This window comes from Phodopus roborovskii, unplaced genomic scaffold, assembly GCF_943737965.1.
Source record: "Phodopus roborovskii unplaced genomic scaffold, PHOROB, whole genome shotgun sequence".
Lineage (NCBI taxonomy): Eukaryota > Metazoa > Chordata > Mammalia > Rodentia > Cricetidae > Phodopus > Phodopus roborovskii.
Window position 1 is genome coordinate 6,937,259 of NW_026125052.1, and position 15,313 is coordinate 6,952,571.

At 40.9% G+C, this 15,313-nt stretch overlaps 1 protein-coding gene across 3 annotated transcripts in view; it reads right to left on the reverse strand.

Annotated features, from left to right (window-relative positions):
- Tom1l1 (target of myb1 like 1 membrane trafficking protein) overlaps positions 1-15,313 on the reverse strand; it is a 43,572-nt gene that overhangs the window by 7,608 nt on the left and 20,651 nt on the right. For all 3 annotated transcript variants that reach the window (XM_051195210.1, XM_051195301.1, XM_051195386.1), the window contains 4 exons: positions 10,305-10,438; positions 6,941-7,001; positions 6,534-6,651; positions 5,228-5,327 (listed from right to left, as the gene is read on the reverse strand). In XM_051195210.1, coding sequence (XP_051051167.1) covers positions 5,228-5,327; positions 6,534-6,651; positions 6,941-7,001; positions 10,305-10,438 — 413 coding nt within the window. The remainder of the gene's footprint in view (positions 1-5,227; positions 5,328-6,533; positions 6,652-6,940; positions 7,002-10,304; positions 10,439-15,313) is intronic.

The window sequence follows — 15,313 nt, forward strand, 5'->3', positions numbered from 1 at the left end:
AAAACTAAAGCTGGAAAACACAAACCAGTGAAGCTAGTCAGGACTGTGAAGACAGTAGTAGCAGGCTGATTGGTAAACGACCAAAATTTAAGTGCTGCTGAATTATTGTTATTGAACTTACCATTTTTTTTTCTCTTGATTTGAATGCAGCCTGAACCCCAGATACAGGCATGAATGATAACACAACTCCGAGAAAAGCACTTGCATGCAGGGAGAGCAAGAAATACCCCAGCTTTCTCTGATCCCCCTTTACATCCCAAACATAGCCCACACCATGGTGGCTGCAGTGGCTTCAGAGATGGGTATAAAGTTCCTCTCCGATTAGCTAAGGTGCACCATCAAAAGCATGGGAATGGCAGAGAGTACAGCAGAAGGATGATGGTTGGGTAATTAGATAATGAGATGACCAGTTAACAGAAGGGGAGCTCCAGAACACCAGAAAGGACCAGCAAAAGGACAAAGGTGAGAGAATTGAGGGAAATAGTCTTGTAAGGTTGTTATGAAATCAGGAGAGTGACTTGTTTTCAATGGTCATGATTCTGATTCCCATAATGGTGCCAAAAGAATGAGAGCCAGACACACAATCTGTTGCTAGACTTCTGATTGGCCACGGGGTGGTACATAGGTGGGACCTATTTGAACAACAAGTGCTTTGAAAATTGAGCTGATTTTCGAACCCGGTATTACAGAGGCAGGCTGAAATTATGAAGTGAATCTAATCAACATTAGACTTTACTAAAACCAAGCATCCACTAATAAAAAATTAAATATGCCAAAGATATAATTCAAAAATGGCTAGGCATTAAAAGAGCCAGAAAAGAAAAAAGAAAAAGAAAAACATCAAAACATATTGTGTAAAAAGGCAGCCAACAGACAGGAATACCAAGAGAACATGTATGCTGGAGTTATCCCAAAGAGATTTTAAGGCAGCCATTGCAGTGCAAATACTCCAAGAAGCAAGCATTCAGGAATGCTCTTAAAAAATGGAAAAATAGAAAGTGTCAGTTAACAAATAGAAAACATAAATAAAGCAGAAATTTTAAAACTGAAAAAAAAAAAACCCAACAAATTAGAAACAAACTTTGAATCAGTTTAATTGTGAAGTGGAGATGACAGAACAGTTAGTTCAATTTAGTGACCTTGAACATCAGTCACAGACATGATCCAGTTTGAACAGACTAAACAGGTTGTCCTAAAACACTCAGGTGTTAATACCACCCAACAAGTGTTACCACAGTCCCAGCAGGAAAGCAGAATGCATGTAGCACTGAATAAATAAAGGCTGAAAAGTATTTGGTGAAAGACATAAACTCAGACTGTAGAATGCCTGTGTAGTGAATTAAATGTTATAATGCCTAGAACCTGTGTTGTCTTATTCAGAAAAGAGATCTCCATGGAGTTAAAGGGTCATCAGATGCAGTTGTTGTCACCTGGGTGATCTGATTGGGCTTCCAGTCCAGGGGACAGTGATCTTAGAAAGCTTGGTGAGATTGTAGTTGCACATAAGAGAGGCTAGAAGGCAGAGGCAGAAATTAAAGTAGCCAATAAGCCAGTGAAACCAAGGAATACCAAGTCACCAAGGAAAAGGCAGAAGACAAATTGTTACTGAAAATTGCTGAAGACTCAATTCCAGACTTCTTGCTTGCATAGCTATGAGATAATAAGTATATCTGTGGTTTTGAACCATCTAGTTTGTGGGAATTTGTAATGGCAGTCATAGGAAACTAATGTACTCAGCCAATTGTATACAAACACGTCAAAAGGAACCACACCCACACATCACAAACTACTCAAAATTAAGGAAGAGGAAACAAAACAAAAACTTAGGACAGACCACATTATTTACAGAGAAACAACTGTTTGACATCACCTTTTTTTTTTTTCTTTTTTTTTTTTAAGTGACTGGTAATTCTTGTAAAAACTGAGATCTGAGACAGAACCTATGTGATATGTGATCTGTGCTCAACTTCATTGTGACATTAGCAGTCATCTTAGTGATTTCTGCATAATAGAGTATGATCTGAAATCGTATACATTAAACTAAACACTGATAGCTGAGATAGGTTTCTTTAGTAAGTTTCATGGAGACATTCGCTGCAAGGCAAAATTTTCTGCATTACTCATTCATTCTCATATTACCCAACAAGGTTAGCAGGATACAGGAAAACAGTTACTTAGCAGGGAGTTCAACTAGAAACTGGCCTACAACATTTTCGTATGTGCTTGTACTGTAGGACCAAGCCAGAGCTAGCCAGATTATGGTAGAGTCTCAGTTTGATAAACCACGAGGCAGGGATTGATTCTTCATTTCCTAGCATATGAACCTTTTCCATCTCTCCTTATTTTTACTCCTTGCCTTTTAGAAGAAATTCCCTGTTTAATTCTTTTCCATTCTTGTACCTACAGGCTTCTCTCTTTTAAATGTAGAAAAGCAATTAATTATTTAATAAAAGATAAATAAATCGATATTCTCTATTACCTAAAGATACCTTGGAAAGATAAGAACCCAAACAATTAATGGATGCAGTATAACACAAGAGGACGGAAAGAGAATGGAGTGAAGATGAAATTGTGTTTATATATATTTAATGTGATTTTGGTATCAGTCTCATGGAAATGTGTTACCTATTTTTTAAAATATATGGTACGTGTGTGTGTGTGTGTGTGTGTGTGTGTGTGTGTGTGTGTGCATGTGCGCATGTGTGTGCTCACATGCATGCTCCTGTGTATGGAAAAATAAACATTAGCCTTGTCATAAAACAAACCCAACCTATTTATTCTTTTAGTCTTATCTATACTGCCTATCCCTAAACTTAAGCTACCACCTTTTTTGTAATTTATGCAAAATGATACAAATATTAACACATATTATCCTTTCACCACTTTCTTACATAAAAACAATATAGTATATTCACACTACTTAGCGTAAAAAATAGCTTCTCATGTACAGGGTCTCCTTTTCCCCAAGCTGTACAGTATATTACATAGCTATTTATTTAACCAGTCCCCAACTAATGGATTCTTGCATTTATTAGCTGCCATTGCCCCCATATTGTAAAGAAAATCCTATAAATACGTAACTATATGAGTGCAGCATAACTTCCTGTTTCACATCTCCAAAGTAAATGCGGTGTTTATTAGATATTGTCACCTGTCCCCTATAAAGTTACATAATTTTGTGATTGTATCTCTTTCTACAGCCAATTAATTCTTATCAAACATTTCAACTTTGGCCAATCTGAGAGGTAAAAACAAAATATTTAAGCCAAACATGATGGTTCATGACCATAGTCCCTGCACTCAGGAGACTGAGGTAGGAAGATTACTGTGAATTTGCAGCAAGCCTGAGCCACCCAGTGAGTTCTGGGTCAGCCTACACTACTGTGAAATACTGTAAAAGAGAAAAATAAAATCAATCACCCAATCAATCTTTGTGCTTTACTGAGAGTCTTCTAAGAAATCTGAAGATCAATACAAATGTTCATGAGCCATTGGTATTTTTTTTTTTTTTTTTTTTTTTTTTTTTTTGGTGATTTTACTAATTACTGTGTCGATTTTGGCAAATTCCATTCCCAACTGCCTGTCCCCTTTACCATGCAAAAGGAATAGTGATTATGACAAGAACTAAAAACTCTTTGGCAAATAATTACATAAAATCAACAAAGTTAAAGGGCGTTGTTATATGTAGGCAATTTCATGAAATTTGTGTGGCCATTGCTCTCACCAATCTTGAAAATAATCACCTTCCTCTGTCACTGTATTTCCCATAACTGACTACCCCATGAACAAATTCAGAGAAACAGATATATTGAAGTTTTATTATGGAATGTAATAAGTGCTACATTAGGAATTTTATTTACATTTCATGATCTTTGCGTGACTCCTAAGAAGTATTCTTAGAGGAAAATGAATGTGCAGTGGCTATCATTTCATGTTATGCTAAACTGCAAAATAGAAGCAAGGCTAAGACTTTGACACAGGTCTGTCTGACTGTGAAGTCTCCATTTTTCTATACCATCTGTTGTGTAGCAGTTTCCTCTAAGATTTAAGCCTTCCATCTTGGAGGGAAGTTCCTTAAAACACAGGATGCTTAAGGGAAGTGAAACAACAGGATATTCTAAGGGGCAGTGAAACATTCCATCCTGTAGCCAATCTCCTCATGCTCAGGAAGTAACCAACTCAATAGCTTCAGGAAGTCGCTGAAACTGAGCAGATTCACTAGGCTTCCCCACCCCCCCCCCCCACCTTCCCAGCATATAAGCTATAAGGGCTGCTGACAGACACTCTCAGTCAAGAGGAGCTGCCTAAAAGAGTCTTAGAGTAGCAGAGCTACCTAGAAGAGGGTAAGACCAGATAAGTCTCTTGGAAGAAACAGAGAGATGCCAAGCTGCCAAAGAGGACCAGAACAACTAAATGCCTGAAAGACAGATATTACCCTATTGAGATGGCTACAGGTTATACAGTGATAGTCAGATTCCCAGCTTTCATGAATTGTCTGTCACCCATGCTGCTCCTGTAAGTAACCCCTCACCCATATTCCTGTAAGAAACACACTTGGTTCACTAGGTTGGTCTTGGGTAATACCTGTACTTTGGTCTATTGTAGGTTCTCTATCTGGGGTGAGTAGATGCTTGTTCACCCCTCCCTATAAACAGTGTCACACAACACCATGTTTTCTTATATAAGGAAGCAGAATGCCATTGTGGTGACACATTGTTTATGATCTAATAAAGCTTGCCTGAAGATCAGAATGCAAAGCTAGCCACAGCCATAGAGGTCAGGCAGTGGTGGAGCACACCTTTAATCCCAGGACTCAGAAACAGAGACAGATGGATCTCTGTGAGTTCAAGGCCACCCTGGGCCACACAAGAGTGATCAGTCTAAAACATAAAAAGAGCTCAGAAAAAGGAGATCTTAGCACTTGGGATCCACCACCTTTAATCCCAGCACTAGAGGCACATAAGTCAGGAGCATGGTCTCAGAGAAATTAGTCCCTAGCCATGCTGAGGATTTGTAGAGATGGGATCATCCTTTCAGTCTGAGACAATTAGTCTCCAGTCATGTTGAGGACAGGATTGCCCCAACCTTGGTAGAGGTAAGAGCTCTTAGATGGCTTGGCTGCTTTACTTTTCTGATCTTCAGCTTGAACCCCAATATCTGTCTCTGGTTTTTTATTGTGTGTTACATGCTATGGCATTAGTACCCTGGTGTCAGTGAGAATACTTACAGGGTGGGTGATTCTGTATTTTCCGATGCTAGCAAATCCACCTGTGGATGAAGACTGGGATACAAGCTATTTGTTACAACAGGACCTGGAGAGCTGACACCTAAAATACAAAATTCATTTGTTTAATCTTTTTAAGGCAAATTTTACTATGTGCATGCTTACCATCATTACCCTCAGTTTTCCACATTTAAAGAAAGAGATTAATTTAGATACTTCTATGGCCATAAAATCATAGGGTTTCCTCTAAGAGCGATGCAAAGGTATCACTTATAGGGGGATAGAAAAAGAGACAATATAATCCTGCCACAGAAAGAGGCTGTCATAAATGGAAAATATTATATATTGGATTTTCCAAAATCTCAAGCTGACCCAAAATGGAAAGAACTGCACATGTCTTCTGCCTAGTACAAAAGTGAACAGTTAGAATTTCTACAGAGCTCAGCCTTCCCCTCTAAGCTCTTAAACTCCCATACTATTAAAACACTGGAAGGGAATAATTATCTTCCTTTGCCCAAAATTCGTAATAAGAACCCATGAAAACTCTCCAGTTCAAGTGGTTCCACAAATCTCAGTAGCTTACATAAGCAAACTGCCACCATTTCAGACATGAAGAAAGCTGTAAGAAAGCCACAAATTCAATACTGAATACTTTTGCTGTGGAAACACCAAAATGTAAGAGAAAAAGAAACTATGGTTTGGCTGCACTAGAATTGTAGATTTTGTTTTCATCTTGCCTTCTTGCTTATTTTGTAGCATAACAAAACTTGTTGGAAATAAGGATAAGAGATACTAAAAGTTAGGTAAGGTGGGTGATGACAAGGCTACAGTGCATTTTGCCAACATCATTTCATACATTTTCACAATTTTTTCAGGAAACCACTGCTTCACTTCAGAAAGTAAGGGTGTCTCCTCTAAGGTTGGGGGCAGAACTAGACCTCCCAATTTGCATTTCTAACTGCTTTCACATCTCACTCCCACCCGGTCTTGCCTCATAATTCCTGAATTCCTTTGTCTGCATCAGAGAAATCTAACAATAAAAGTCTATATTTGGAAGAGATTTAAACATTGGCTATCATGGAGCAAAAACTCTGCAAGTCAGGTAAATTCCATGGGATTCTAAGGTACTGGGATGAGTTCCAAAACCCTCCCCTACACGCCCCATTTGTTTGCTGGATCTAACCCAAGCATTTTGCGGGGCAGTGATTATATCTCTGATAGTCAGACTGACTTCTGTCTTTCTCCAGAGGCATTCAACTAGGAAACCAAGGACTGACACTGGTGAAAGAAGGCCCAGTTGCTTATTTACTTAAGGCTGAAAGCTGAGCATTCATGGTGTTGAGCGCTTCCCCATTGGACATAGGTGTTGGCACAATGGGACTAAGGTCGAGAAGATCGCAGGAAGGAGCAGAGGGCTCGTTGGAAGTCTGAAAACAAAGCAGAGACAATTTAGGGGATAAATCATGCAAGTTATCCCGGCTCTCTCTACACACATTCCTTTGGATATTTTCTGAGAAAAACATTAGGCCATGACTTTAGGCCATCTCACTAAGCACATGAGTCCTTCCTTACTCAAAGACCCCTCTGGCAACTTAAGTTGGAAACCACACTGTGTGTTTCCGCTTCTAAAGACCTGTTTCTAGGGCATATTTGCTTCCTGAAGGCTAATTAATACGACACTTAATTGTTTACTCTATGCCATTTCTAGTCACTTACATCGGTGGTGTCCTTCAGGTTCCTATTCTGTTCCAAAAGCCTTTGTTGGTTTCGGGTGAACCTGTTTAAATTAGCAAAGTGCAACATTATTTATCAAAGAAAGCCTTGCATTACTAAATGCATAGATAGTTGCTACAGTGATACCAAGCCTCACCCTTCTCAACCGCAGGCACAATAGCTTTAGCAACTAACTCTCTTCTAAGGGTAGGGATATGGCTTAGTAACAGAGTTCCAAGATCTGCACTCAGTCCCCAATACCACAACACAGTCACCAAAACTCTTTCTTCTAGTTCATAGAGTTCTAACCTTCTTAGAAAAAAAAAAAAAAAAAACTGTGAGGAAATAAAAAAGTTTAAAAAATGCAATGATTCCCATGTTCTAGAAATTAGCACTATTAACAATACATGCAGTATGTGTATTCTCTAAGTGACTTTACTTCTGCAGTCATTTACTTACCTTGAGAAAGTGTTTTGCTATGTAGCACAGGCTAGACCTATGATCTTCCTGCCTGAGCCTGGTGTGCTAGAGTTATAGGCATGTGCCACTGTGTCTAGCTACTTTTAAACTTAGTGAAAATTATATTTATGCAATTCTGTATCCTAATTCAACTGTATTGTATTTTTCTAATCACTTAGAACTATAATTGTTAATGCCTATAATGTTCTTACCATAAAAATCAATAACACCCTTGCCAATCCTTATTTTCAAATATAAGGTTGTTTCTTCACCATTATAAATAATTTTCATAAAATTAATCCAACAGTTGCACAGATGGTCCTAATTAAACTAAATGGGTTGCTCAACTAAACAAACAAACACAAAATTATGAGCTTGGAAAGGTACTGGTGTGAGTGTGTTTGTGTGTGTGTGTGTGTGTGTGTGTGTGTGTGTGTGTGTGCGCGCGTATATGGAAGAGAATTAGAGCAAGTGGAGAAAAAGACAGGGCTGAGGGAAAGAGTATCCAGGGTGAATTATATGCATGTGTAAAATACTCAAAGAATAAACCTAATAAAAATATTCAAGTGCATGAAAAGTAGTCCAGTGTTCAGTGTAGCATCTTTAAATACTTGATATGAAAGAAAGACTGATCTTTTACAGTTTGGGCTTCCTTTCCCATTGCTTATCCACTGAGGTAAAAGGGAAGCAGTTAGACAGTGGCAGAGTGGAAACCAATGAAGTACCCCCTACTCCCCACATGCCTGTGAATCCGACTGTCTGAACCTCAATGTCCCATCTGCTAAATGGGAATCACATTTGAGCCATTTCTTCAGAGAAGCAAAATCACATAGCTACAGAGAGGTGGATGATACAGGCAGTGAATGTGGAGTTGGCTTGCAAATTTAAATTGGCTTTGGAAACTGATGGTAGCACCATTATCACATTGACTCCAAAAGCCTAAATATTTTAAAAGCTTATTCTGTATCTGTAACACGCTTAGGTTCTAGATCAGCCATTCTCAATCTATAGATTGTGATCCCTTTGGCAAACTTCTATCTCCAAAAATACCTTATGATTCATAACAGCAGAAAAATTACAGTTATGAAGTAGCAACAAAAATAATTTTATGGTTGAGAGTCAATACAACAGGAGGAAGTGTATTAAAGGGTGGCAGCATTACTTATGTTGAGAACCACTGTTCTAGATTCTTCTAAAATGTATGCTTTGCCAAATGGGGTGATGGAAATATTTTGCAGGTAAGACGGAGGTAAACCTTTGGGGACTTAAAGGCCGGGCCATTAGAATGAGAATAGTGTTCTCTAATGATACCCATGCCCTACTTCACTTAGTGACAATAGTCACTATTGTAGGCTAGATGGAAACCGAGGAACTGACATTGCAGAAGGAATGACTTCAGCTAGCAAGTTTACCTTGGCTAGGAGATTTTCTCAGATATTAGAGACACGCTCACTGTAGTCATAAAAACAGCACTTGAAAGGCTCAGAAAAAGCAGGAGGAGTGTTAAAACGGGGGGCCATTCTGAAGCAGACATTGGCACTGAAGATGGGAGGAAGAGGCCACGGGCCAAGGAAAGCGGGCAGCCGCTACTGACTGCAAAGGTAAGGAGACAGTCTCCCGTGGACAGTCCTCCAAAGTGAAAGGCAGCCATCTGGAGTCCAGCCCAAAGACAGACACTTGAATCTCACAATCTGAAAAACTTAGTATATAACCTAACCATAATTAAATCTCTGCTGCCCCAAACCATGGAGTTCATGGCAGAAAAACAAAACTGGTGGGCATCTTTTCTAGAAGCCCCTTTCTCTCTCTCAGGATTGAAGGACCAAGGTCACATCGTACCTGCTGACCAGAGCTGAGTCAACACAAGCAATCCAATTGCCTGATGTAGAGTAAATAAACTAAGGCTCCTCCTTGGCGGGGGGCTTTAACTAATGTCTTATGGTTGGCAGGCTGGCAGCAGAATTGTACCAAATGAAAACCAGACAGCAGCAGTAAGACTGAAAAACACGGGGTTACCCTTGAAAATTTTTCTGCCTACAGAGGTTTGCGCCACAAAAAAGGGCAAGAACTGTGAGTTTGTCCAGTGCTAAGAGCATGCTGACGGGGCTCACCACCATGTTTTCTTACAAAAAGTTGTCATCCCTAAGAGGCAGTGAACATGAGACCGTGAAGGAGAAAGAAGCCACCGCAGTACAGCTGCTGGCTTTGTCTTCCTGATTCTCTTGCCTCAGTGTTGGTGAGGGGGGACAGAAACAGTTTCTTTGTGGTTTTTAAAGTCTAAATGGAACATTAATGAGGAGGGGGAAAACATGGTGACTCAGTGTGGGAAATATCAAGAGTATAATCCAGTGATAGAGCACTTGCCTACCGGGGACACAGTCCTGAGTTCAATCCCAGCGTCACACACAAAAATGGAGTGGGTGTCAATATGCTACTGCGTTAGTATTTAATATGCATTATCTCATTTACTCCAAAGACAGAATTTTCTTTTCTTTCTTTCTTTCTTTTTTTGGGAAGGTTTCAGAATGTCAGACAATTTATCTGTATTATCTCACATCATCTAGATTTGAATTTATGCCCGCTCACCTCTTTCTTATGCCACTCACCTCATTCTTCATGTGCTGGTTAGAAATGCAGCCACTATACAATGAAATAGCCCTAGTAATTCTCAACAGGAACAGTACCTCCCCAAGGATGTCTGTTGAGTCACCTCAGTTTGGAGGGAGCATCTCTGGCACTGGAGGAGGAGTAGTGGCCACACAAGAAAACACTATTCTATTCACCACGCCACTCTGAGAGAAAAAGACCTAGAAAGACTATGCTCTTGTGGGTTCTCCAGAAGGAATGAGGGCTGTATGGTGGTGAAACTAGATCAAGAAGAGAGTAAAAGGAAACACCACCTGCTCACCTCTCATATCCAAGGATGGCATTATTCAGATCTTCATTCACTTGAATTAGCTCAACAGTTACGTCTTCATTTTCTACTACCACCAGCAGGTCCATGATCCTCTCCTGCATCTCCCGACCCGTCTTGTAAAGTCTCTGTCAGAAGAAAGGAGGTTTCTTCTTCCATACTGTGGACGCTCTTTAAAACCAACAACTGACACAACATGCACCTGTAGTTGTCATGGGAATTCTGGCACTGGTCTGCTAGTGAGTTGAGAGGAGCTATTTGGTCCAAGAGATGGAGTTCTCATTGGGGATGGACTTGATCTAAGAAGAGGCAGCCCGCCCCTTTTTGGAGAGAGGAGCAAGTGGAGGCTGGTAGCTTGCAACTCTGTTTAGGCTCCCCATTTATTCTTTAATATTTGCATGGATTTTACACTTTAATAAGCGATAAAAGAATTCTTTAACATGCTGTCACCCAGAGACCATCAAGTTTTTTTTTTTTTTTTCCAACTGTGGACAGTTCATCATGCCCATTCGAGGGCAGTAAAAGGAGATGGCATAATCTTTCTCTAAAACAACACTGTGGTACCCTGAAATGCTGTATGGAAATTCTAGAAGCCCGGTTGGTTTAACAACTGAGCAATTTTGGGGGTGGGGGGAATCACTTGTTTTATAAGTTTTAGTTTTCTCGTTATAAATGAAAAATAACCACTTGTTACATCTACCTCCAGAGCGGGCATGAAAATCAAATGAGATGCATGAGACCGGGAGCTCTGTAACTACAAAGCATAAACATGAAATGTTGTTGTCATTATTAGTGATGGAAAAAGTAGTTAAGAAGCATTTACAGCATGGGGGTATAATTTTACTTCCTGTTGCATGCACTTACGCCTTTAAAGTTTATGGCAACATCACATTCAATATAAACTAAACCAGGATTTAAAAACTCATCATGGATAATGACCTTATTTGGACTACTTAAAATCACTGCCTTGAGCCAAGACATTACCCCACAGCTAGCTTTTTCTCATAAGCATCATGGGCATCTATAGAACACTTAACCGCTTCGGCATCCCCAAGGCTTAGTCTGGGGAATCTACATTTTTCTAAACAAGCACGCCAAAGTGTTTCTTAATTATCCTGACATTTGAAATCTGCTGCCTTGCAACTGACTTCCTTCTAGCAGACCTCTAATAAACCCAAGATGCACAGGCTGATATTAGCATCTTCTCCATCCATCTTGGCTACATTCTCCTGGGCATTAGCATAGCAGCAGGCAAAGAAGCAAGGATATCTCTGCTCTCACAGCAAGAGCATGAGAACTTGCTTACACATCACATAATTACACAATCTGACTTCTCAAGAAATGTGGGCCGAAAAAAAAAAAAAAAAAAAAAAAGGGATGCTTCAATAAACCATTTAGAATCTCAAATAGTCCACTATAAGACTCCTGATAGGATCCAGAAATAAATAAGTCAAACTATTACTAACTGGCATTTAGACTCATACATAACAGTTACCACTTTGCAAAAACACACAAATTTTTAGAAGGCAAAACAAAATAAAAAGGAAAAAGGTGAGGGGCTGGAGGGAGGGAGGGGTGACAGATAGGTGATAGATACGGCATTGTACTCACAATGTCAAGTCAGATAAACTGTCTTATTTGTAGTTCATGTGCACTACAGGGAGTCAATTGGCTTTTAAAGCCCCAAACGTTAAATACTTTATGCTTTTAAGGCCATCTGGTCTGAAGCAACTATTCAACTCTGTACTATAACACGAAAAGAAGTCAGGAAAGGAAGTCCCAAAGTAGGTGTGGCTGGTGGTAGGTGACAGGCAAAGAGATAAGACTTGGGACTCTTTAGGCCAAAGAAAATGATGTGTTTGAAGACTTACAGAGCCTAGTATACAGCAGGGTGTCACTAAATATATTACCATTGCTTGAGGAAGGGTCACTAAGAGATTTCCCAGATAATATGATTTGTAATACCTGCACTATTGCTTAGGACCCAATACCACCAAAAGAAGACTCCATAGCATCTACTAGACCTCCCTCTCCCTAAACAATGAATGAGGGATTTTCTCTTATTATTTCTTCCAATGATACAGAAAGTTTTCCTCTTGTTGCTCGCAGAAAGCCTCGCTAGAACAAGGTCAAAAGCAAGGGATACAATGGTGCTAGATGCCCAAGACAAAAATGTAGACATTAATTGAAATGAATTTGCAGCCAACATCAATACTCCCAGTCGTGTGAAGACCCTCCCTTTGCCCTTTGGAGAGACAGATGGAGAGGAAGCATGAAAGGAATACCACATCTCAGCGGGCTTACAAAGCAGAACGTGAAAAAACTCTTCAAAAGCCAGCCGCTCTGATCTTTGCAATTGATGTCTGTCTCAGAGGAGGGCCATGCCACCTGCAAACAGCATAGATCAAGCACTGAAGACAGAAAAGGGGAGGGGGCAGAGTGCTGCACACAGGCCCTTGTGGAGCCAGGGATTCAGGGAGTGGTGGAAAGAGAGTGACAGTGACTAGTGGATGTGTCCATCACAGAACCGGGAACTGTCTCTCTCTTACAGACAGGCTTCTAAGCTGTAGTGCGGCTTAACAATTCCAAAGGCTCTGATGCACATTAAGAGCTCCCTTACTCAGCTGGCTCTTGAACTTCCATGGGACACTTAGGAATTAAGAAAAGAGATCCCTTTACAGGTTCAAGTCAGCCCACCTTCACCAACAAGGAATGTGCTAAAACAAACAAACAGATGAAAAATACACAACAGCAAAAACAGAAAAGGGGGGGAGCGGGAGCCAAATAGCCCCTTCGAAAAAGTTAAAAACAGGAAAAGATATGTGCTCATGAAAACTACTCTGGAAATAATATCTGTACGGCGATATCCCTATTATCTCACCACAGCACATTTCATTTCCTCTCTACAGCACTCCCCACCCAGCCTGCTAGAGACACACAGCATGCCTCTCTCTGATCTGCTCCCAAGGAACTGTCAGCATAACCCTCATGAACTCTTAACTTACTAAAACTTTGGCATCCCCACTCCACAGCCTCAACAATCTATTTCTTGAATGCCTTGGTCTTCGGCAACTTCTGTTCTAACATCTTTTGTCCTCAGGTGTTAATGCTTCAACAGAGCATTGCTGTACACAATTCAACAGATAATAATTAACTCATGGTAAATAACCATGTGAAGTACTGTTGTTGGGCAGCTAGTGAAACATTAGCTGACTGAAGGCTAAAGTTGTAAGGATTCAGGCATTATGCTGGCTGGCCCCTATCACCTGGCAGAAGGCACTCAGGCAGAACCTTGGTCAGCCCAGGGTTCCATGATTGCACCATGCAGGTGCAAAGGGCCCTTTAAAAGACAGATCCTAGCCCACTTATGCTCTCCCATTCTCTTTCTTGTTCCTCTGGCTTTCCCACTGTTCCCCTGGGGCAGACAGGACTTTTCCTGTCTCCCTCTTCTCTTCTGTCCTTTCTCTGTGTCTCTTTACCTCTTTTCTCTTTCCTTTCTAATAAAGCTTCTCACTTAAGCTCTTGTCTGCTTGCCATGTTTGTCCATCCGCCTTGGTCAACCTCACCAGCCTTGGAATCCACCAAGCACGCGCACCCCCCCCCCATCTCTCCCCAAGACAAGGTCCCCCTATGTGCTTTCTCATAACAAAAGTGAGGATGGATGTAGCTCAGTTTAGGGCCCTACTTCCTGTGTTCCTGCTAACACTAATTTCGAGGAAGGGGGGTGTATCACAATTGCCCCTCTTTAGAATTTGAAGTACTGGTAGTTAATCCTAAGAAACCTCTCACTTTCTTAAATGACTTAGTAGCTAGCCAATAACACCTTTTGATAAAGCAACAGGAATTTCCCTTGCCTAGGCAAGGCCAGAACCTCCCCGCATGGAGAAAATCCTGTTACACAACTTCAGAGAACAGCCTGAAAAGAGACTACAAAGGGAAACATGATATTCCTGAAGACGTTAAGACCACGAAGGGAATAACTCCCCCTTTAATGGCATAGGTACCTCAGATGCAATTCCCTCCTTACATTGCTCCCTGGCCCTCTGAGCTAAGACTACTCTTTGTAACTCACAAAACTTTTTCTTCCTCTTTCCCATTTCCAATACCTGCCAGAATACTAAGCCTCTGCCCTGATTACTCTGGGCAGAGATTTCTAACTCTCTGAACCCCCTCTATCCCCACCTCCTAAGCAGCTGCTCAGAATTCCCCTGCTGAGCCTGCTTACTTGCCTGACCTCTAACTGAGAAAGCATGACTTTCCTCCTAGTCCCCATCTCCCTCCTCCCAGCAGCTGCCAGCACCTCCAGCTAGTTTGCCCTGTTTTTTTTCTCAAACTTCTGAGTTAGTTTTGAAATTCTTTTATCTACCAGACTAAGACCCTGCACAAGAGACTCTGTTTCTCAATTACACTGTGATGAATTTAAAAGCAAAGGCCTTAGTTACTGCCTCCAGGTTCCTTCCAAAGCCAAAGCACTGATTCAGGCCCACGTGGAGTGGCCAAAGGACAACTGCTTTTCGTTCTCTTTCTACCTTTCTTGTTTTCTTCCGGGCTTTTTCCTCAACTAGTTTACAACCTATCTTTCCAGGATTAACTTTTAGCTTCCCGTGAGCATATATTTCTCCAGTAAGCTAACCCAAAGGTCTCTCTACTTATACTCTCAAAATCTGAGTTCCCTTTATTCTTCTCTGCCCTACAGCGGCCAGGCAAAACCACTAGGTGTGGTGGCACATGCCTGTGACTCTACTCAAGAGGCAGAAGCTGGAGGGCTGTGAGGGCAAGGCCAGACTGGCTAGCACCACAAGACCTTGTCTTAAAAATGGGAAAAGGGTGGGGGGAGGAGGGTGTCTCAGAAAGGAGAAGTACCAAGGAGAAAACTAGCTGTTCAGGGTAAGAACAGAGTGCGCAAAGCCAAGTCATGCCAAGGAAGTGCGATACATTGCAAATCTTCATTCCCATGCCTAGATCAGGTATGTTTACATCAGACTGATTGCAGCCTCTCAAGC